The following is a 24754-nucleotide window of genomic DNA, read 5'->3' as shown; positions in this document are numbered from 1 at the left end:
CACTACTCTGTGTCTTCCATCGCAGGGAAGGAAAGATGTGAACTGGGAATGTGTGGAAGAGGAGGGGGACTTGTCCTGGCTTTAACATACGGAAGAAGAAAATAAGACTAACTTCTGTAACTTCCTGTCACATTGGATTTGAATGACTGTTCCCCCACTTTAAGGTAATTGTTCACAGTACAATTCAAATCAACGTCTCATTTCCCCATCAGGATGTGAACACCAGGGGAGTCATACAAATGTGTGGCAAACCATAAAACAGTTGCGCCACTGAATGTAAGGTTATGCTACTTCATGGGAAAATACATAAATCCCTGCAGGGAAGTAGTGAAGCAATATGTCACAACCCAACGTTAAACTGGAATTTCATATAAATCATATGAGTCAATATCTGATGACATGGCAAATTCTTCAACCTAAGTGTTAAATCCCCAAATCCCAATGTCTGAGAAATAACTCCCAGACAGATAACCTTCTAAGAGCCTTGGTAAATCGTTCGCCGAGTTCACAAGCATAACAAAAACCAGGTTTAACAGACTAGGACAGGGATCATCAACTAGATTCAGATGCGGGTCGATTTTCTCTTGAACAGATGGTCAGGGGGCTGGAACATAATTACACATAATTTGTAGACTGCAAAATGATTGCAAGAAGCCCAAAAAGATATCATTTCACTAAAACAATCATTTCAAAACCTGCTTACATTGGTACAAAACCCCATATTTCTCTATTATGCGTGGGAAATAAAATCCCCGTGGGCCACCAGTTGAGATACCCTGGACTAGGAGATTTAAGGAGCAGATTGCTACTCACATAGGCAGGTCTTTGGATCGGGGGTCCCACACTTTGGGGTCCTGACTGTTGAACCAGTTGAAGACCTCCTCCAGAAGCTGCAGAGAGAACAGTGAGGAGAGGGTGAATCTACACTCCTCTGTTGGCCATTTTACAACATGTAGTGCTTTTTTCTTTGCAATAAACATTCCAAATGTTCTTGGATTCAACCATCTTCTATGACTTTAGTTTGAACCAAGTGAAACTATGACCACCAGGGGAGTCATGACCAGAACCACAGCCCTACAGAGCCCCATAACTCATTCCCAATCACATACTGTTCTGCTGACTAGACAACCATTTGGAACAGCAGACACCACAAGAAATATACTGACGACGGATATCACTGACTGAGTACAGACCATGTATTGCGTTAGGATGAGGGTATTCAACTGTCTGTTGTCTAACTTCTGATATTGAACTTTATGAAACATTTAAACTAGTGCGTACAGTCTATACACAATACTTCAAAAATAAGTTGAGAATGTTTCGAGCAAGATGAGCGTAAACAGCTGTGTTCAAAGTGCAGCCAAGTGTAGTAGTGAGAACATTTGTATATCCGTTTACTATTGTGTGTGTGCTTTTAACAAAAAGGTTGTGTTTATGTAACTAAAGTACAGGAAAAACGTGATAACATTGCAGAAGACTTGTAGTTCAACCAACTGTTTTCTGTCATACTCAAAGTACTGTGCTTGTAGCTACATGGTCAAGTAAATACTTCTGATTTGTACTGTACAATTGCCTATGTAAAGAGTTTTCCTCCCAGAGTGTTGCTGTCAGAGTAATCAGCATTACCTTCAAGTAGTAGGAGCGGGCCAAGGCTGTGGGCCTTTCATCCTCCGGGAGAGACTCCTCATGATCCAGACGCCTCCGCACTACTTGCACCACATCTTCATGGAACGATTTCTACAACATCAACAGACATAGAAATATACAAACACAGTTATTTAGCTGACACTACTCATTCATCTTCCTTTGAAAATGTTCCTTCAAATCAGAGTTTCAATGTAGAAGAGATCCTGTCCTGCCAATTCAGATGCTATATAGACAGACACTGACCAGGGTGGTGTAGAGGCCTTTGTCAAACTTCTTGCCCACAGCACGGAGGTCACAGGCTGGCTGGCCCTCCGCTCCACTGTCAGGGTCAACCTGGGTCACACACTACAGGAGGGGAATAGGGACTAATTTAGTATTTTACAGAGAAACAACACAAGCACTTATGTGCAACAGTTCAAGAAGAACAGGCAAATAGTCCTAGCAGATCTCAGTCTGTAAATGTACATCTAATATCAGCTAATAAACTTTTAAAAAGAGAGGAGAGAGTCGTTGCACTCGTTCTTTGAAATTATTTATTCAGAAAAGCCAAATCAAAACTTGACTACAAGTCATGATAGGTGTTAAAAAGCCTGCTGCTATTTTCAGCCTGCGCATCCGGTCTCATTTAGCATCCTGTGGTAAGAATTGTATGGCCTGGTATCTCCCACCTGTGAGCAGGCAATGAGGTGCTGGGTGAGAGTGGAGGTGAGCAGGCAGGCCAGCACCTTCTCTACCCCAGCCCTCAGCTCCATGTGGAGCAGCTCCCTCCAGGCGCTGGGCTGGGACTGGCTGCAGGGCCTGCAGGAATAAGCCACACTCTCTGGCAGGCTGGACAAAATCTCATACAGGTCACCTGGAAGGTAGGAGGGAGAGAGACGGACAACCATCAGAACCATTCCTTCGCACTACATCAAAAGCATGGGAGATAACAGCATGTGATAAACTCAGATTTGGGCTGTCCCAGATAGTGGTTGTCTGTTCTTTAGACCAATCAAAATTGTAAAACAAATTTTTTCCAAATATAGACACACTATGCATTTTAATAAAATCAACTATATGCACTGAGAGTGTCTGATGCTTTAAGCGCAATGTTTGATGAAATAATTAAGACAAATTACTCATGAGGGAGGGAGCCCATTGGCCACGCGGAGTAAAAACATTTATAACAAATGACAGCAAGTCTCTCCTCCCTGGTGCAGCAAACAGACACCACAGCAAGTGTTTATCGCGCTGTCTGTGCCAAAGCTGCAACATAACAGCGATTTCGTTTCTTACTCGTTTCTAAACTGAAAAGTTCTGTCACCGAAATACCTACATTTGTTAAGGAAAAACATTCCCTAGACCCTTGCTCTCTTTATGTGAAACATGTATGCATATGACCAATAGGACCTGGCCTATAGCCTATCATAATCACATCAATAAACTGGTTTTAACAAACTCCGAACACCTGACAGCAAAATGGATGTGAAAAAGAAACTCGAAAGTGCCAAGAGTGAGCAAAGCTGTCATCAAGGCAAAGGGTGGCTACTTTGAAGAATCTCAAATATATTTTCATTTGTTTGTTTACCACATGATTCCATGTGTTATTTTATAGTTTTGACATCTTCACTTTTATTCTACAATCTAGAAAATAGGAAAAATAAAATAACCTTGAATGAGTAGGTGTTCTAAAACTTGACTGGTACTGTATATGGATAATTTATAAAACCAGGCATGTTTAACAGTTAGGCTATTCATTAATTAAGTTGGTGTTTCCCCTCAATTTTCTTAAGACAATTAAGGCAAGACCTGTTTCCTCATCTCCTCATTCAGCTGCTGCCTCCACCGCATTGTTCTCAACACCAACATGGTGGTTAACTTTGCTATTATGCACATAGCAACATATAGGGGGAAAAGTCACCAATTCAACGGCGCACTGCAGTTTACATTTCAGAACCACTATCCATCGCGGGAGAAAGCGCGTTTGTTATAAAATAATATTTATTAGCGTTGCACCATTATTTTGTTACATAATGTAACCATTTACAATTTCAGTAGCACGTTTTGGAGTTATGGGCTGTGCCATCCTCATGGCCTCGGCAATGGAGCAGTCCACTGAGATAGGCGCGAATTAGATAGCCGGCTTGTGCACCATGAAGAAATACATACATTTGGGACTGTTCGACTAAAGAAAGCTCAGTCGACCAATAGCCCATCGACCAAACAAATCGACCAGTCCACTTAATGGGGTCAGCCTTAATAGAGATACAGTGCCTTCAGAAAATATTTACACCCCTGGACTTTCTCCACATTTTGTTGTTACACAACCTGAATTTAAAATTGATTAAATGTGTCACTGGCCTACACACAATACCCCATAATGTCAAAGGGGAATTGTGTTTTTTTACATTTTTGCCAATTAAAAATGTAAAGCTCAAATGTCTTGAGTCAATAAGTATTCAACCCCATTGTTATGGCAAGCCTAAATAGGTTCAGGAGTAAACATTTGCTCAACCTTTTACTGCAGTGGGCTAAATCAGTGTCACACAGCGTTTCTTGGTAATATTTTATTTATTTATACTTTTTAACCCTTTTTTCCCTCCCCCTTTTCGTGATATCCAAATTGGTAGTTACAGCAACTCTCGTACGGTCTCGGGAGAGGTGAAGGTCGAGAATCATACATCCTCCGACACACGACCGTGCCAAGCCGCACTGCTTCTTGACACAATGCTCGCTTAACCCGGAAGCCAGCTGCATCAATGTGTCAGAGGAAACGCCGTACAACTGGCGACCGAAGTCAGCGTGCATGCGCCTGGCCCGCCACAAGGAGTCGCTAGAGCGTGATGGGACAAGGACATCCCGCTCGGCCAAACCCTCCCCTAGGCCTGGGATTGAACCCGGGTCTGTAGTGATGCCTCAATCAGTTCTTCCATGGCCTGCATACTCACCAGACATGTCACCCATTAAATATGTTTGGAATGCTCTGGATTGACGTGTACGTCAGCGCGTTCCAGTTCCGCCAAGATCTAGCAGGTTCGCACAGACATTGAAGTGTGGGACAACAATCCACAATCAACAGACAGAACTCTACACGAAGGAGATGTGTCGCACTGCATGAGGCAAATGGTGGTCACACCAGACACTGACTGGTTTTCTGATCCACGCCCCTATCATTTTATTTAAGGCATCAGTGACCAACAGATGCATATATGTATCCTCAGTCATGTGAAATCCATAGATTTGGGCCTCATTTATTTCAATTGACCGATTTCCTTATATGAACTGTAACTCAGGTTTACATTTTTTTCCCCCAGTTTACTTTTAAACAAAAGTATACACCTCACACATAGTCATGGGCTTAAAAAAATACAAATAAACCAGTACCATGCCAGAGAGTTGAAATGTATTAAATTGAGTTTGATTCCAAATATTACACTTTATATACACATCATAAAATACTAAAATAACAAAAGCCGTTTGACATAGAAACAATCTCTAATCTCTGTACCACAAACACAAATGATCTGTAAGGTCCCTCAGTTGAGCAGTGAATTTCAAACACAGAATCAACCACAAAGACCAGGGAGGTTTTCCAATGCCTCGCAAAGAAGGTCACCTATTGCTAGATGAGTTTAAAAAAAGCAGTAATTGAATATCCCTTTGAGGATGGTGAAGTTATAAATTACAGTTTGGATGGTGTATCAATACACCAAGTCACTACAAAGTTTCCAGAGAGGAAGGAAACCGCTCAGGAATGTCACCATGATGCCAATCGTGACTTTTTAAAAACAGTTAAAGGGTTTAATGGCTGTGATAGTTTTCTCCTGAGGATGGATCAACATTGTAGTTCTTCCACAATATTAACCTAATTGACAGAGTGAAAAGTAGGAAGCCTGAATATACTAAAAATACTCCAAAACATGCATCCTGTTTGCAGTAAGGCACTAAAGTAAAACTGCAAAGAATTTGACAAAAAAAGTAACTTTGTCTTGAATACCAGTGGTGTAAAGTACTTATGTAAAAAATACTTTAAAGTCCTACTTAAGTAGTTTTTTTTCTCAGTATCTGTACTTCACTATTTACATTTTTGACAACTTTTACTTCACTACATTCCTAAAGATGTACTTTTTACTCCATACTTTTTCCCTGACACCCAAAAATACAAAAATGATCCAACTCACGCAGTTATCAAGAGAACATTCCTGGTCATCCCTACGGTCTCTGACGGACTCACTAAACACAAATCCTTCGTTTGTAATTTATATCTGAGGGGGAGAGTGTGCCCCTGGCTATCCGTAAATACATTTCAAAAATGTTTTAAAAAATTGTGCTGTCTGGTTTGCTTAATATAAGGAATTTGCAATGATTTAAACTTTTACTTTCGATACGTAAATATATTTAAAACCAAATACTTTTAGACTATTACTCAATTAGTATATTACTGGGTGACTTTCACTTGAGTCATTTTCTTTTAAGGTATCTTTACTTTATCTCAAGTATAACAATTGAGTACTTGTTCTACCATTGCTGAATACAAAGCATTATGTTTGGGGCAAATCCAACAACACATCATGGAGTACCACTTTTCATATTTTCAAGCATGGTGGTGGCTGCATCATGTTATGGGTATGCTTGTCATCGGCAAGGACTAGGGAGTTTTTTTAAAGATGCAAATAAATGGAATAGGGCTAAGCACAGGCAAAACCCTAGATGAAAACCTGGTTCAGGTCTGCATTCCAACAGATACTGGGAGACAAATTAATCTTTCAGCAGGACAATAATCTAAAACACAAGGCAAAATATACACTGGAGTTGCTTACCAAGACGTTGAATGTTTGAGTGACCTAGTTAGCTTTGACTTAAATCTATGCAAGACTTGAATGGCTGTCTAGCAGTGATCAACAACGAACTTGACAGAGCTTGAAGAATTTAAAGAATAATGTGCAAATACTGTACAATCCAGGTGGGCAAAAGCTCTTAGAGATTTACTCAGAAAGACTCACAGATGTAATCACTGCCAAAAGGTGATAACATGTATTGACTAAGGGGGTTGAATACTTAATCAAGATAAGTTTATTATCAAGATGTTATTCTTTTTTATAATTAAAAAAAAGTTAGAATCTCTCTTCTACTTTGAAAGAGTATTTTGAGTAGACGACAAATAAATCCATTGTAATCCCACTTTGTAACAACAAAATGTATAAAGTCAAGCGGTGTTTCCCCTTTTGAATTGTCTTTTCAATGTTCATGTAGCCCTTTGGCATCGGTTACTTCAATCGTTACTTCATATAGAAGAATAATTACTTGGGGAAGGTAGTGTATAGATTGTATTGGGGGGAGGGGGGAATAATAATGTCTCAATTTACGATGTGCTGGTCCTAGACATCCTTGTATGTAGCCTAGTGTTTATCGCCTTCTCCCGCTTCATCCTTTCCTCAGACAAGGGGTCTCTCCTTCAACTGGATGGGATTCTTCCAGCTTGTCCAGGGCCTCATCTGCACTTGTGAATTCCATTCTTTGCTTTCCCTTCCATACTCACAGCATTGCCAGGAATTGTAGATGAGTTTTGATGTCACTTTTCTCCAGTGACGGTCTGATCAGAATGAACTCGTAGTGTTTTTTTTTCGCAGCCTAGAAGACAGGTCCTGGATGAATCTAATGGATTGGCCGTGGATTTTAATCTCTTTACACCCCTGTGCATTCAGAATGTTGACTTTAGTCTGATAGTTCCACAATTTGAAGATTACCATGCAAGGGTATTTAGCAGAGGTGTGGACTCGAGTCACATGACTTGGACTCGAGTCACAAATATGACGACTTGCAACTCGACTTTGACACCAATGAGCTGGAAAGGGTTTCTTTTTCCTCGTCTTCCGATAAAGACAATAATCTCATGTTTCGTCTCGTTCTACAGTATTTTCAATTACTCTTCCAAAGTTAGCAGCTTTGTTTCCAAAAGGCAAATTTTGTCGTCTTGTTCGCTCATACACATGCCTTGTTGGTACGTGTCTGACACAATAGACTACTTCCTTTCGAGCAAATCTACTTTTTTCACCACAGATTGTAACTGTTTGTTTTGGTGAGTATCAAGAGCCTTTTAGCTACACTTTCCTGAATATCCTTTAGACGTTCATTACTCTCATTTGAATCTCTAAGTTGTTCCTTGTCTTTTCCTCTGAGGGAAGCCATGGTTGTGTCGCCGCGTCGCTTTACCAACTGATTGGCTCGCTGTTATTCACAGATTACCACTCACTCTCTCCCAGGTACTTGAGGATATATTGATCTATCGATTTTATGGGCTTAATTTAAACTGTTGTCTGGCTTCTACATGTAACAGTTTTGTCGGTAATTTTTTTTTTTACATTAAAAAATAAAGAGCTCCTCACTCCCCATGCGTTCTAAACAGAGCTACTCACTCCCCATGCATCCTATCGGCACCCACATGCCACTCTCATATGGCGCCAATTCCAAGGAAAACAAACTGAAACTAGACAAACAAAAAATGTGAGAAACATGTTCCTGAGAGAAAAGGTCAACTTCTTCATAACTGGAGAAAAAAACCCCACTACAAAACACAAGATGGAAAACTTTGTTATTATATGTGTTTCTGGGTAACCCTGACAGCAAAAGGACAAAGCAAGGAAGCAGAACTCTAGCCGTGCATTTTCACGACTCCTTTAGGCAGAAAATTACATCAGGGCATTACATTAAATAACTATTTTGAGAATCACCCACGTAATTCATTCGACCTTTCATACTAGTTCTCTATTGGAAACTCCTGTGCCTACTGTGATGACTCATTTGTTGAATGCTCTTTAATGCTACTGGGGACATTGCACCTGATGCACTGACTTGTGTCTCAATATACACTGTAGGCGTGTCACAATTCCAACATTATATAAACGATACGATACCAGGCGAAGTATCACAATACCGAGATTCAGTGGCCTAGCATCCCCTGGAAGCTTTCCTAAACGTTCTCCAAAAACATCTCACTGAAATTCACACTTCTACTCAACACAACAAATTGAACTAATAGAATACTGCATAGAATGGCTGATTTGCTCATATTTGCAAAGCTCTACCTGTGATATGGCTGGAGGAATGGGAGGAAGGAATATACATCAGTGGAGGATGCTGAAGGGAGGACGGCTCATAATAATGGCTGGAACATCACAAATGGAATGGCATCAAACACATAGAAACCATGTGTTCGATACCATTCCACTCATTCCGCTCCAGCCATTACCACAAGCCTGTCTTCCCAAATTAAGGTGCCACCAACCTCCTGTGATATACATGCATAATGATCTGCATGTCATTGTGTCAGTAAGGAGAAGACACTGCATGAAACCTTTACTCTTCAGTTGACACACACACAATCTCCCTCACTCTCATAAACATCACTCTCTCCCACAAACACACACACTGAGACCAACTTAAAAAACATTAGGCACCAAACAGAATTTAAGGAGCACCAGAAATAAAGATTTTTGATATAGTTTCGGTTTTCATTAGGCCTATATGAAGCACATCTCATGAGTAGGAGACCCATTTCCTTTCTTTGTGTACCAATCAAATTTGCCAAAACCTACCAGGTTGTTAGCTAGCTAGGTAACATGACTGAACAACGTTAGTTGATGTCAAATCAATAATTAGCAACACTGGGTTTTTCCAAACGGCCCGTGTCATGGTTTGTGATATATAAAATGCGAGAATCCAGATACAAATAAAAAAGGCATCTCTGGTAATATGGGTCATATTTTTGTAACCACTTAGGCTAGAGACAAGCCATTTTCTTTGATGTGAAGCTGCAAGCATGCTTGTCCATTTTCCCTCTCCGACACTAAGAGGCTGCATGACAGTGAACTCAGACTGATATGTGCTCTTGGTTATAACAGGCGATGAAATTATATAATGTATCAATATTGCTCGCTTTGCGTGCTGCTCCAACGTAACAAAAGTACAAACCTAACAGAAGACTAAGGGTCTGCATCCCCACTTGCCATCACAAATAAATTATATATTTTCAAACTGACGGAGGAATAGAAGCGCGTGAAGAGCGGACCGAGAGAAGCAGGTGAGGACTGGTAGGGGATGAGGATGGCTGACTACAGCTGCCACACGTGATATGCAAATTCATTTAAACTCAGCAAAAAAAGAAACGTCCTCTCACTGTCAACTGCATTTATTTTCAGCAAACTTAACATGTGTAAATATTTGTATGAACATAAGATTCAACAGCTGAGACAAATTGAACAAGTTCCACAGACATGTGACTAACAGAAATGGAATAATGTGTCCCTGAACAAAGGGTGGGTCAAAATCAAAAGTAAGTCAGTATCTGGTGTGGCCACCAGCTGCCTTAAGTACTGCAGTGCATCTCCTCCTCATGGACTGCACCAGATTTGCCAGTTCTTGCTGTGAGAGGTTACCCCACTCTTCCACCAAGGCACCTGCAAGACAGGTCCCAGACGTGCTCAATGGGATTGAGATCTGGGCTCTTCGCTGGCCATGGCAGAACACTGGCATTCCTGTCTTGCAGGAAATCACGCACAGAACGAGCAGTATGGCATTGTCATGCTGGAGGGTCATGTCAGGATGAGCATGCAGGAAGGGTACCACACGAGGGAGGAGGATGTCTTCCCTGTAACGCGCAGCGTTGCGATTGCTTGCCTGCAATGACAACAAGCTCAGTCCGGTGATGCTGTGACACCCTGCCCCAGACCATGACGGACCTTCCACCTCCAAATCAATCCCGCTCCAGAGTACAGGCCTCGGTGTAAATCTCATTCCTTCGACGATAAACGCGAATCCGACCATTATCCCCTGGTGAGACAAAACCACGACTCGTCAGTGAAGAGCACTTTTTGCCAGGCCTGTCTGGTCCAGCGACGGTGGGTCTGTGCCCATAGGCAAGATTGTTGCCGGAGATATCTGGTGAGGACCTGCCTTACAACAGGCCTCCAAGCCCTCAGTCCAGCCTCTCTCAGCCTATTGCGGACAGTCTGAGCACTGATGGAGGGATTGTGCGTTCCTGGTGTAACTTGGGCAGTTGTTGTTGCCATCCTGTACCTGTCCCCCAGTTGTGATGTTCGGATGTACCAATCCTGTGCAGGTGTTGTTACATGTGGTCTGCCACTGCGAGGACGGTCAGCTGTCCATCCTGTCTCCCTGTAGAACTGTCTTAGGCGTCTCACAGTACGGACATTGCAATTTATTGCCCTGGCCACATCTGCAGTCCTCATGCCTCCGTGCAGCGTGCCTAAGGCAAGTTCACGCAGATGAGCAGGGACCCTGGGCATCTTTCTATTGGTGTTTTTCATAGGACACTAAAGAGGCCTTTCTACTGACTAAGTTTTCATAACTGTGACCTTAATTGCCTACTGTCTGTAAGCTGTTAGTGTCTTAACGACTGTTCCACAGGTGCATGTTCATTAATTGTGTTTGGTTCATTGAACAAGCATGGGAAACAGTGTTTAAACCCTTTACAATGAAGATCTGTGAAGTTATTTGGATTTTTACAAATTATCTTTGTAAGACAGGGTCCTGAAAAAGGGACGTTTCTTTTTTTGCTGAGTTTATTAACAAAACTGACTTGCGCCAGCAGGTTCTTTAGATCAAAACTGGCACCAGCAGGTTCTTAAGATCAGTAGGGCTGAAAAAGTCCTTGGTATCATATGGAACGGTACTATGGTATTCTTAAAATGTTGATATTATAACATTTTGGTATACTGTGCACCACTAATATACTACCCCCCCCCCGCCGCCCTCAGAACAGCCTCAATTCGTTGGGGCATGGACTCTACATGGTGTTTAAAGCTTTCCACAGGGATGTTGGCCCATGTTGACTCCAATGCTTCCCACAGTTGTGTCAAGTTGGCTGGATATTCTTTGGGTGGTGGATCATTCTTGATACTGTTAGATTCTTGGTTTTGACTTCTTAAACGTCTAACATTGTTATACTAGAGACATGATACATCAGAAGTAATACTATAGTATCTAAGGAGTGATAGAGACTGGTTTTTATATCAGAAGTTACTGGTTATCTGTAGGAGCCAGATGGCTTTGGAACGTGCTGAGTAGAGGGGAAGCAATCACATGATTGCTGTAGGTGATACGGGTGGAGAGTTTTGGATTAGGCATCAAGGGGGTTGTGGTCAGGTCACCTTAAGGGAGAAGGAACTTTTTATTACCCCATCACTTCGTCTTCATGTCGAACAATAAAATATGCAAGGGTCAGAGAGAAGGAGGAGTGCATCTGTATACACATACTTGTGTTGGAGGAAACATGTTTTGTCAATGCAGCTGTATTGACCCTCTGGGAAGAATAAACTTGGTTAAGCTTACATAGTATCTGTTGGACTTTTGACTCAGAATTAGAACCTAACAGTTGGCGCTGCGAGCAGGGTTCACCACGATTTGCTGTCAAACTAAAGATTCCGAATCAGTGAAACATGAGCCGGCAACAGAAATAAGGTAGGCACAGTTCCTATACCTGTTATCACTAATTCTGACATCTTGGGGAGATGACAGTCGTAGGGTGAGCCTATTATAGGATACGGACCTAGAAAGCCTGAGCTTATTCAGTAGTCCCATTGTGTTACGACCGGTCATAGCTTTGTGGTATATGCTAATAGAGTAAGTCCAGAGCAGGATATTGTTCCTGTGGAATATAAAGAGAGGTTGGTTTTATGCCCTGTTGGGGTGGGGAACCATGACAGATTGTGTGGAAATAGGAAGACAAGTGTGAATAAGTTTGGTAATGTGTGTTATCAATAATAGTGATATTTGATGCACAATACTGGAATAAACCATTAAGTCATCCGTATTCTCCAGTAATGAAATTTGCAGACACTATAGTATAAGTTCTAATACAAGGTATTAAGTGCCGTGACCAATTAATAGGCACAAATACAATAACTATTATCCGGGGAAGTGGGTAGCGCTACCTTGGAAAATAGTTAATAGGAGGTGTGTATTATAGATGGGAGTGAAGAAATCTAAAATACCCTGAACATCGTCGGGAGATGTTTAGGAATAATAACTATTGATATCGCAACAGACGGCCCCGATTTTCCCTGTAGAGCGGAGCTAGAGGATTTTAATAAAGCCATGTAGGTACTGAAAGAAGTGCACAAGCATTCTACTAATTTGGCTCGAATATGGAAGATATTCAGCAAACTGGATAGAATTGGGCAACATTTCCCTGCTGATGGAGAATTCAAATCAAACAAAGAATTCTGGGAGGAAATTATGACTTGGCACAATGACATAAAAACCAAATCAAAAGCTCAATATACCAGCGTGTTGATGTCAGCATTCTATCAACAACAAAAAACAAACCAAAAAACTCTAAATTAGTAGAGGTACTCAGCTGCAAAAAGACTGGGTACGGGAGTGCATTGATAGAATTAGCACTTTGGCTTTGATGGTAGGTTTGGAACCTGTGAAATGCGCCTTGAAACTTCCTTTTGAGACTGTAAACAAGGTGGCTTTCCACCGAGTACACAGACTTGGAGCGACAAGACCAAGGGTCCCCGACCGATCATCGCAAAATTTGAACACAACCAACAAAAGGAGCTGATCAAAAGCAGGGGAAGAGACCTTAAAGGGACCAAATTCGGTCTCAATGACCAATTTCCAAGGGAGAGAAAAGTACGTCGTAAGAGACTGTATCCGGTACAAAGGCAACAGAGGGGAAAGGGTAAGCGTGCCTTTCTCATTGTGGACAAACTCTTTATAGATGGACAGCTATTCCGAGACAACTCCATAACACCATGGCTGTACTTGTTTGGGAAACCTTTAAATGTACCTTCAGGAGGTGTTTCAATTCAATATTCATCAATAATAAAAAAAAAAAGCAGTTTCTGGCTAAAGACAAGACTAACAAGGGAAATCCATGAACTAATAGTACAGATACCAATAAAAATTATACTACAGAGATACAAAATAAGTTAGAGGAAAAACAAAAAGAACTTGAGAAACCTATTCAAGAACGATCTAATGTAATCTTTCACAAAAATAAAGCAAACTGGATGGAATATGGAGAAAAATTCCTCCTGAATCTCCAATACAGGAACGCTAACAAAAATAATTGTGGTTTCAATGGCCAAGGTAAGACAAAGAAATGTAGCGAAAAAACATCAAAGTGTAAAGAGATAGCTCCCTGTTTTAGATGTGGGACTATCAGACATTGGAAGAATGAGTGTAAGGTGATACTAGAACATGCTGCATTCAGAGGAAGTGCCGTTATACAAGCGTTTGCATCTTTTTCAAAAGAGCAACAACAAATCCTTTGAGAGTAGCAGGAGAGGAAGTGTCACATATTGGTGTAAAGCCTCGGTTCGATTGATAGTGGTTCATAGAGATTACAGTTTATATGTGAAGGAAAACGTATGAGATCACATCTTAACAAACTTTTTAATAGATGCCAAGATCAAATATCAGATTCCTTGTGATGAGAAATTGGCTAAATTTGCCACAGAAAAAGTATTTTGGGTTGAATAATCTAGGCGAAAAGCCGGGGGAATGGATTCTTAAGAGGTAACAATTTAAATTAGCTGGCCAAACACTCCTTGCAAACTCAAAACATTTTTTGGGGGGGGATCTCATAAGACATTTGTGGTTTATTATGAAACAGATTAATAGAACGGACGAAAGGGTGGAGGGGAAGTGAGGAATTAGCATAGGGGTTACCAAACCTAAAATTAACTTAATTTTCTTAGTTAATGAAGATTGTGGCGCGGTGGTGATGGTGGACTCGGTGGCGAGATAAAGTCGCTGTGTTTAAGGGTAGTACATGGTAAATAAAAGATACATAAATGTTTGGGTGGATTGAAACAAATGTTTAATGATTGGAGTGGATTTACCATGATCATGTTTGGTTTATAATTAATACTTTTGAATTGCTGATTAAAATGTAGCATTGTGAATGCTAACGAAATGTACACTTTCTTTTCCAGAAGAGGGGGTTTCATTATCTCTCGTTGGAATGTCCCTGGAGACTATGTTATTAGGGAGAGCAGTTAGAGATATTCGGCAGTTAACCTCTTTTGGGCAAGGGGCAGTATTTTCATGGCCGGATGAAAAACGTACCCAAATTAAACGGCCTACTACTCGGGCCCAGGAACTAGAATATGCATATTACTAGTTGGATAGAAAACACTCTGAAGTTTCTAAAACTGTTTGAATGATGTATGTGAGTATAACAGAACTCATATGGCAGGCAAAAACCTGAGAAAAATCCAACCAGGAAGTGGGAAATCTGGTTCTTGTAGTCTATTCAAGTCATTGCCTATCTAACACACAGTGACTTAGGGTTCATTTTGCACTTCCTAAGGCTTCCACTAGATGTCAACAGTCTTTAGAAAGTTGTTTGAGGCGTCTATGGTGAACAGAGAGCGAACAAAGGAAGTTGGAATTTGTTGACTCAGGAAAGCACATGAGTTCATTGGCGCGCATTCACGTAAGGGGTAGCTGTGTTCCAAAACGTTTTTCAAGACATTGGAATCGTCCGGTTGGAATATTATTGAAGTTGAAGTTAAAAAGGCCCTAAAGATTGATGCTATACAACGTTTGACATGTTTGAACGAACGTAAATATAACTTTTTTTCGACTTTTCGGCGTGAAATTTTGGCCGTGCTTCCTACATTTGGAGTAGCTTACTGAACGCGCAAACAACAAGGAGGTATTTGGACATAAAGTCCATAATTTATCGAACAAAACAACATTTATTGTGGACCTGGGATTCCTGGAAGTGCCTTCTGATGAAGATCATCAAAGGTAAGTGAATATTTCTAATGCTATTTATGATTTTAGATGACTCCAAAATGGTGGGTATCTGTATTGCTTAATGTCTTTTTCTGAGCGCAGTGCTCAGATTATTGCAAAGTGTGCTTTCCCCGTGAAGCTGTTTTGAAATCTGTCACAGCGGTTGCATAAAGGAGATGTTCATCTATAATTCTTTGAATAACAGTTTAATATTTGATCAACGTTTATGATGAGTATTTTTGTAAATTGTAGTGCTGATTCACCGGCAGTATTGGAGGCAAAATATTTTCTGAACATCACGCGCCAATGTAAAATGCTGTTTTTGGATATAAATATCAACTTGATCGAACAAAAAATGCATGTATTGTGTAACATGATGTCCTAGGAGTGTCATCTGATGAAGATCGACAAAGGTTAGAGCATAATTTTAGCTGGTTTTCTGGTTTTTGTGACACCTGTCCTTGCTAGGAAAATGGCTGTGGTTTTTCTTGTGTTGGAACTGTCCTAACATAATCTAACTTTATGCTTTCGCCATAAAGCCTAACGTCCAATCCTCCCCATAAAAAAATTAAGGATAAAAGTATTGGAATTAGGCCATAAACAGAGTTCCCAGATAACTAAGGCCTGTTCATGTGTTTTTTTTTGGACCTACAGTTTACCACACACACACAATTTACCGGTTCTGAATATGCGTTAGTGGTGTGGATAGTGTGGGATTTATTTTGGATGGGGTCTTTTTACTTCAGTTTTAAATTGGGTATGCAGAAGGATAGAAAGGTTTAAACTGTTTGTAAGGTTTTGAAATGGTTTCTGAAGGACAGGAAAAGTAAAGGGAGAGGAAAATATTTAATGGTGTCGAATGCCCTGTATCCTGACTTTCTGGCGAGGCCTGATCAATCTCATTAGAAATGATCGAAACAGGTGGGATTTAACTATAAAATGAATGAGAAACACCCGTTTATATTCTACTTTACCATTGCTTTATGAGATACTATTATTTCCTTATGGAGTTATCAAGAGTTTTAATTCTAAGTTGATTGGTTATTCTTGATTTAACATGTTTTTGAATCACGATGCGAATCATGGGTTCGAAGGGAAAATAACCAGTTCCCTCAGGTTCCTGGTTTCTGGGTAAATATACTTTGTTCAGTCTGCATATAGACTAAAAATATATGTTATATAGAAATGACATTTACTCCAAATGGATTTTGATATGTGAATTGCTGATTTTGTTTGTTTTTTCGATACAGATTTCACCAGATTGGGACTGCTGGATTGTTGGTGGGATTCTCCGATGGATTAGGGTGCCAACTCCCTAATCGGGTAACTCTTCCGAGAGGTCGCCAGTAAAATAAGGGAGTACTAACTAATGTTGAAAATGGTTTCAACAGTAACAGTATGCTATGCTCTTTGACATTTGTCATAGAGATGGTGTTAAGAAAATTGGGAATGTAATAATTTATATAGTATAGTCATATAGACAACACTTGTCTGGATTTCGTGAAACAGGAAGGAATTTAACTGAACTGTTGTTCTGATCTGTGCTTTTTTGAGGTTATCATGGAAGGTGACGTCAGATCGTGTCTTAATGCATGGTATGAATCATTTGGACACAAACTGTGTGTGAACCTCAAAACTCTCCCAAAACAGCTGAAGGAAGAGCGACAAAGGCGTTCAATGTGACAGTGACTTAACACTTCAATATGAGTCCGAGCCATTAACCTGGGTACCGGCAGCAGGAGTGCACTAGAGTCCTGAGATCGCGCATGTGGAGTGAGCGTGGAGAGAGATAACATACACATTTCTCTTCATGTTTCTGGGGTGCTGGTGGGAGGAATAGGCCAGACAGGATGGTGATAGCAGCACAGGTGAGAGACTCGTGTACGTGGAAAAATCGGACGGTCCCAAAGACCCTCCCCATTATTGATTAAGGGGACCTTAAGATTCATATGTTTTGCTGCAGGCCTAATAAGAAGATACTGTTGCTATGTGTCTAAAAACTCTGCCACTATACGTTGCACAAGCTATCTATATTAGTCTTTGCGGTTAAGCCCTGGCTGTTGCGAGAGTGCGCTTGCAGGCTAGGTGCGAGTCAGACCGAAACTAGATAAAGAGAAGTAACCACTGTCTGGTTTTGACATTTTGATCTTGTGTGACCATAGATGATGCTAATAAATTCAGAAGCTACTGTACTAGGTTGCCTAATGGGGTTCTAAAACGGTGAGGGGTGGGGGCACTGCTAAAATGTATAAGGCCTAGGGAGGCTCTAGAAAACTAATCTCTAAGTATCCTCTAACATGGAGGTTGTTAGAGAACTCACTGGATGATAGCTTGAGTCAACCATGAAGGTTTTTTTTGTTCTCTTTTGTCAGAATTTTAATGTTAAATCGCATTGATACATAGAGATTGCTGGATGATACGGTACAATTAATTGCATACAAGGCTCATAGTCTATTTTGCGATAACACCCAAGGATGAAAATGAAGGATGGCATTGAGACCAGCATCACATGGGTATAGAACGTAACGGATGGACGGTTGTTTCCCCAGTTTTAGTCGCATCAAGGGTGGTGTGAAGTTATTAAACATGTACTTTTTCGCTCTTTCCTTTGCAAGTCAATATGTTTTTAGGTTTCGTGGAACATAAGAGTGATCATTGTTCCAGAGGAGGGACTGATGTATATTGACTAATTGATTTGAGAATGTTTTAGTATGTCTATAACTGTAGGAGTGCATTAGGAGTTGTTACTATTGTGTTATGGGTTAGATGGAATGATATATGTGCAAATGTATCTGTAGCAGGAGGCAAGGTACACATGAGGCCTGTGTTTGAGACGGAATGATTACATAGGGCTGTTAAGTAGGATGGAATGTGACTGGGGTGGAGATCTGTGGGGGCTCATAAATTAAGGTTGTGGTGATAGTCTCTGGGAATGATACCCCTCTATGTATATTGTTCCACGAGAAGGCTCATAGGAGAGGGAGGACAGCTAACTGTGCACAATATAGGGACTATTATGAAGTTAAACTACAGTTAAACATTACACATACCCAGATCATGGTGAGAGTAGAAGAGATAGTGGTGGCATTTCAGACAAAGGTAAACTTTCAGGAAACAGGTGACTCAGTTTTGTTAGGTTGAACATTCTTCCAACTCATTAAACTCTTTCCCAATTTCTAACAGCCGGCGAACACTTGACAGATTACATGCAATAGTTCTTCTCACGGCAGTCGCTGTACGGTCAGTAATTGAAGGAGGCTATAGTCATGGGCCATGTTAGTAGTAGCAGGGGTTACTTTAGTAGCATTGTTGGGATATCAGTTTATGAGGACTCATGCCAAAATGACTGGGTAGCTGGGAGACTGATGGGAGTACCGGGGGCTGTTATTCAAATGCCACAAATTAGTGATCTTGGGGGGAGTCTATGTTGTCAGGAAATGACCAATGCGTTGCAGTGTGTATATCCTCAGGTGAAAGCAGCACATGAGGAGCAGGAGATAACCGAGGGCACGGGCTGAATTCTGGAGATTGAGTGTACATCAAGATACACCAGGCGGGGGTGTTGCGACAGTGTTGGTCTGGTCTACGCACAGTACTCCTTACAGCACCTGCAGCGGTAAAGATCGTCATGTCTCTCCTCGGTGGGTTCACAGTTCTCACAGGAAGTGAGGTCCAACTGCATAATGGGTGAGCTTGAAGACGCCATGACAGAGGAAGCAGAGCTAAAGAGAGAGAGAGAGGGAGAGAGAGAGACTAGATTCCACTGTAGAAATGTAGATGGGTTGGGTAAGGGAGCTACTTTAAACATCATAGTTGGATTGGGTTAGCTGCTTTATTGGTTAATGCATCATATGAAAGGATAGATGGTGGGGTAATTGTACTCTAAACAACATTTTGGAGGCATTGATGTAAAAGTCTATACAGTGCTGAGTTACCTCAAGAGGATGCAGCGTTGATTGGGGATACGCACTTGCCTATCAGGTGGCAATGGAAGAGATGGGGAACAAAGTGAAAATGACACAGCTTGGGAACACCTCTTGGAACCTGGGGCCGGAAAGGGGAAGTCTGGGCGAAAGCTAGAGGCGGCTTTTTAGGGCTTTCAATTTTGTGGAATCCAGCAGAAAAGTATCCTAGAGGCATAGAGTCAGGTGAAGAGAGAGTGGGAATTATCATGGTCTCAGACTGGTTTTTATGCATGTATAATTATGCATAGCTTAACACATTTTTTAAAAATGCCTTCCTCACCATCTTAAATAAGCACGCCCCATTCAAGAAATTTAGAACCAGGAACAGATATAGCCCTTGGTTCTCTCCAGACCTGACTGCCCTTAACCAACACAAAAACATCCTGTGGCGTTCTGCATTAGCATCGAACAGCCCCCGTGACATGCAACTTCTCAGGGAAGTTAGAAACCAATATACACAGGCAGTTAGTAAAGCCAAGGCTAGCTTTTTCAAGCAAAAATTTGCTTCCTGTAACACAAACTCAAAAAAGTTCTGGGACACTGTAAAGTCCATGGAGAATAAGAACACCTTCTCCCAGCTGCACTGAGGATAGGAAACTCTGTCACCGCCGATAAATCCACTATAATTGAGAATTTCAATAAGCATTTTTCTACGGCTGGCCATGCGTTCCACCTGGCTACCCCTACCGCAGTCAATAGCACTGCACCCCCCACAGCTACTCGCCCAAGCCTTCCCCATTTCTCCTTCTCCCAAATCCAGTCAGCTGATGTTCTGAAAGAGCTGCAAAATCTGGACACCTACAAATCAGCCGGGCTAGACAATCTGGACCCTTTCTTTCTAAAATGATCTGCCGAAATTGTTGCAACCCCTATTACTAGCCTGTTCAACCTCTCTTTCGTGTCATCTGAGATTTCAAAAGATTGGAAAGCAGCTGCTGTCATCCCCCTCTTCAAAAGGAGGGGACACTCTTGACCCAAACTGCTATAGACCTATATCTATCCTACCCTGCCTTTCTAAGGTCTTCGAAAGCCAAGTCAACAAACAAATTACCGACCATTTCAAATCCCACCGCACCTTCTCCGCTATGCAATCTGGTTTCAGAGCTGGTCATGGGTGCACCTCAGCCACGCTCAAGGTCCTAAACTATATCGTAACCGCCATCGATAAGAAACAATACTGTGCTGCCGTATTCATTGACCTGGCCAAGGCTTTCGACTCCGTCAATCACCACATTCTCATCGGCAGACTCAATAGCCTCGGTTTCTCAAATGATTGCCTCGCCTGGTTCACCAACTACTTCTCTGATAGAGTTCAACTTGTCAAATCGGAGGGCCTGTTGTCCGGGCCTCTGGTAGTCTCTATGGGAGTGCCACAGGGTTCAATCCTTGGGCCAACTCTTTTCTCTGTATACATCAATGATGTCGCACTTGCTGCTGGTGAGTCTCTGATCCACCTCTACGCAGACGACACCATTCCGTATACTTCTGGCCCTTCTTTGGACACTGTTAACAACCCTCCAGACGAGCTTCAATGCCATACACAACTCTCCTTCCGTAGCCTCCAACTGCTCTTAAATACAAGTAAAACTAAATGCATGCTCTTCAACCAATCGCTGCCCGCACCTGCCCGCCCATCCAGCATCACTACTCTGGACGGTTCTTACTTAGAATATGTGGACAACTACAAATACCTAGGTGTCTGGTTAGACTGTAAGCTCTCCTTCCAGACTCACATCAAACATCTTCAATCTAAAGTTAAATCTAGAATTGGCTTCCTATTTCGCAACAAAGCATCCTTCACTCATGCTGCCAAACATACCCTCGTAAAACTGACCATCCTACCGATCCTCAACTTCGGCGATGTCATTTACAAAATAGCCTCCAATACCCTACTCAATAAACTGGATGCAGTCTATCACAGTGCCATCCGTTTTGTCACCAAAGCCCCATATACTACCCACCACTACGACCTGTACGCTCTCGTTGGCTGGCCCTCGCTTCATACTCGTCGCCAAACCCACTGGCTCCAGGTCATCTCCAGTCCCCCCTTATCTCAGCTCACTGTTCACCATAGCAGCACCCACCTGTAGCACGCGCTCCAGCAGATATATCTCTCTGGTCACCCCCAAAGCCAATTCCTCCTTTGGCCGTCTCTCCTTTCAGTTCTCCGCTGCCAATGACTGGAACGAACTACAAAAATCTCTGAAACTGGAAACACTTATCTCCCTCACTAGCTTTAAGCACCAGCTGTCAGAGCAGCTCACAGATCACTGCACCTGTACATAGCCCATCTATAATTTAGCCCAAACAACTACCACTTCCCCCTACTGTATTTATTTATTTAGCTCCTTTGCACCCCATTATTTCTATTTCTACTTTCTTCCACTACAAATCTACCACTCCAGTGTTTTACTTGCTATATTGTATTTACTTTGCCACCATGGCCTTTTTTGCCTTTACCTCCCTTATCTCACCTCATTTGCTCACATTGTATATAGACATATTTTTCTACTGTATTATTGACTGTATGTTTGTTTTACTCCATGTGTAACTCTCTGTTGTTGTATGTGTCGAACTGCTTTGCTTTATCATCTCGGCCAGGTCGCAATTGTAAATGAGAACTTGTTCTCATCTTGCCTACCTGGTTAAATAAAGGTGAAATAAAAATAAATAAATAAACCTTGTTAATGCTGTTGTTTTGTGTTTCTTTTCGGCTTTCCAAGTCTTGTGCTATCACTCTCTTAACCTGTTGGGGTTAGGGGGCAGTATTTACACGGCCGGATAAAAAACGTACCCGATTTAATCTGGTTATTACTACTGCCCAGAAACTAGAATATGCATATAATTATTGGCTTTGGATAGAAAACACCCTAAAGTTTCTAAAACTGTGTTTGAATGGTGTCTGTGAGTATAACAGAACTCATATGGCAGGCAAAAACCTGAGAAGATTCCTTACAGGAAGTGGCCTGTCTGACCATTCCTTGAGCTTCTTGACTCTGTTTATTGAAGACTGAGGATATTTGCTGTAACGTGACACTTCCTACGGCTCCCATAGGCTCTCAGAAGGCGGGAATAAGCTGAATGATGTAATTCCAGCCACTGGCTGAAAAACATTAGCGCTTTTGGCAAGTGCTCTATCAGAGGACAATGGGCTGAGGCGCGTGCACGAGTCGACCCCATGTTTTATTTTCTTTCGCCTTTGAACCTAAACACGCTTTCCCGGTCAGAATATTATCGCTTTTTTACGAGAAAAATCGCATAAAAATTGATTTTAAACAGCGGTTGACATGCTTCGAAGTACGGTAATGGAATATTTAGAATTTTTTTGTCACGAAATGCGTCGTGCGCGTCACCCTTCTTTACCATTCGGATAGTGTCTTGAACGCACGAACAAAACAGAGGATATTTGAACATAACTATGGATTATTTTGAACCAAACCAACATTTGTTATTGAAGTAGAAGTCCTGGGAGTGCATTCTGACGAAGACAGCAAAGGTAATAACATTTTTCTTATAGTAAATCTGATTTTGGTGAGTGCTAAACTTGGTGGGTGTCTAAATAGCTAGCCATGTGATGCCGGGCTATCTACTGAGAATATTGCAAAATGTGCTTTCACCGAAAAGCTATTTTAAAAATCGGACATAGCGAGTGCATAGAGGAGTTCTGTATCTATAATTCTTAAAATAATTGTTATTTTTTTTGTGAACGTTTATCGTGAGTAATTTAGTAAATTCACCAGAAGTTTGCGGGGGGTATGCTTGTTCTGAACGTCACATGCTTATGTAAAAAGCTGTTTTTTGATATAAATATGAACAAAACATGCATGTATTGTAGAACATAATGTCCTAGGGTTGTCATCTGATGAAGATCATCAAAGGTTAGTGCTGCATTTAGCTGTGGTTTGGGTTTATGTGACATTATATGCTAGCTTGAAAAATGGGTGTCTGATTATTTCTGGCTGGGTACTCTGCTGACATAATCTAATGTTTTGCTTTCGTTGTAAAGCCTTTTTGAAATCGGACAGTGTGGTTAGATTAACGAGAGTCTTGTCTTTAAAATGGTGTAAAATAGTCATATGTTTGAGAAATTGAAGTAATAGCATTTCTAAGGTATTTGAATAACGCGCCACGGGATTCAACTGGCTGTTGAGTAGGTGGGACGATTTCGTCCCGTCGACCCTAGAGAGGTTAAGAACCAGAAGTAGAAAGTGGAAAAGCAGCTCAAGCTGAAGTGGAGAAAGCCAACAGCTTCAGCTGCTATGGCATTCTGTTGTGTGATGAGAGATGGAAATAAGAGCGTGCATATAGAACAGAGGCCATAAGCCTAACTCTGAATGTTAATCATGTTTTATTTTTTATTATTATTATTGTTTGTCCATTTAAAAGTAATTTCCAAGTGTATGTAACAGTATGGAGTTAAATGTTCGATACAGGGGACTGTTAGATTCTGGGTTCTGAATTCTTAAACTTGGAACATTGTTATACTAGAGACATGATAGATCAGAAGTAATACTATAGTATCTAAGGAGTGATAGAGACTGGTTTTTATATCAGAAGTTAATGGTTATCTGTAGGAGCCAGATGGCTTTGGAATATGCTGAGTTGAGGCAATCACGATTGCTATAGGTGATACGGGTGGAGAGCTTTGGATTAGGCATCAAGGGGGTTGAGGTCAGGTCACCTTAAGGGAGAAGGAACGGTTTATTACCCCCATCACTTCGTCTTCCTGTCGAACCATAGCAGATGTAAGGGTTGGAGAGAAGGAGGAGTATATATATATCCAGACCTCCATGGGTTGATAAATTGGATTTCCATTGATTATTTTTGTTTGATTTTGTTGTCAGCACATTCAACTATGTAAAGAAAAAAGTATTTAATAAGATTATTTATTTCATTCAGATCTAGGATGTGTTGTTTAAGTGTTCCCTTTATTTTTTTGAGCAATGTATATACACACACACACACACACACACACATACACACTTGTGTTGGTGGAAACAAGTTGTCTGAATGCAGCTGTATTGACCCTCTGGGAAGAATAAACTTGTTTAAGCTTTCATAGTATCCATCGAGTTTGACTGAGAATTAGAACCTAACAATACACACAGGAAACTTGTGAAAACCCCAGCAGCTTTGCAGTTCTTGACACACTCAAATCTGGTGTGCCTGGTACCTACTACTAAAACCCATTCAAAGGCACTTAAATATTTTGTCTTGCCCATTCACCCTCTGAATAGCAGAAATGCACAATCCATGTCTCAATGATTTAAAAAAATCCTTTGACTTTTCTCCTCCCCTTCATCTACACTGATTGAAGGTAACAGCCATAAGGGCTCATAGCGCTCAACTGGATTCACCTGGTCAGCCTGTCAAGGAAAGAGCAGGTGTTT

The 24754-nt window shown here is 41.2% G+C and overlaps 1 protein-coding gene across 2 annotated transcripts in view; it reads right to left on the bottom strand.

The window, feature by feature from the left end:
- Positions 1–24754, bottom strand: part of kmt2bb (lysine (K)-specific methyltransferase 2Bb) — an 86638-nt gene that overhangs the window by 23983 nt on the left and 37901 nt on the right. For both annotated transcript variants that reach the window (XM_045701009.2, XM_014156395.3), the window contains exons 15-18: positions 2316–2500; positions 1891–1992; positions 1627–1737; positions 814–890 (exon numbers count right to left, since the gene is read on the bottom strand). In XM_045701009.2, coding sequence (XP_045556965.2) covers positions 814–890; positions 1627–1737; positions 1891–1992; positions 2316–2500 — 475 coding nt within the window. The remainder of the gene's footprint in view (positions 1–813; positions 891–1626; positions 1738–1890; positions 1993–2315; positions 2501–24754) is intronic.

Source organism: Salmo salar, chromosome 02, assembly GCF_965601325.2.
Source record: "Salmo salar chromosome 02, fSalSal1, whole genome shotgun sequence".
Taxonomy (NCBI): domain Eukaryota; kingdom Metazoa; phylum Chordata; class Actinopteri; order Salmoniformes; family Salmonidae; genus Salmo; species Salmo salar.
Note: the sequence above shows the minus strand (reverse complement) of the source record. Positions and strands in the feature narration are given on the sequence as shown.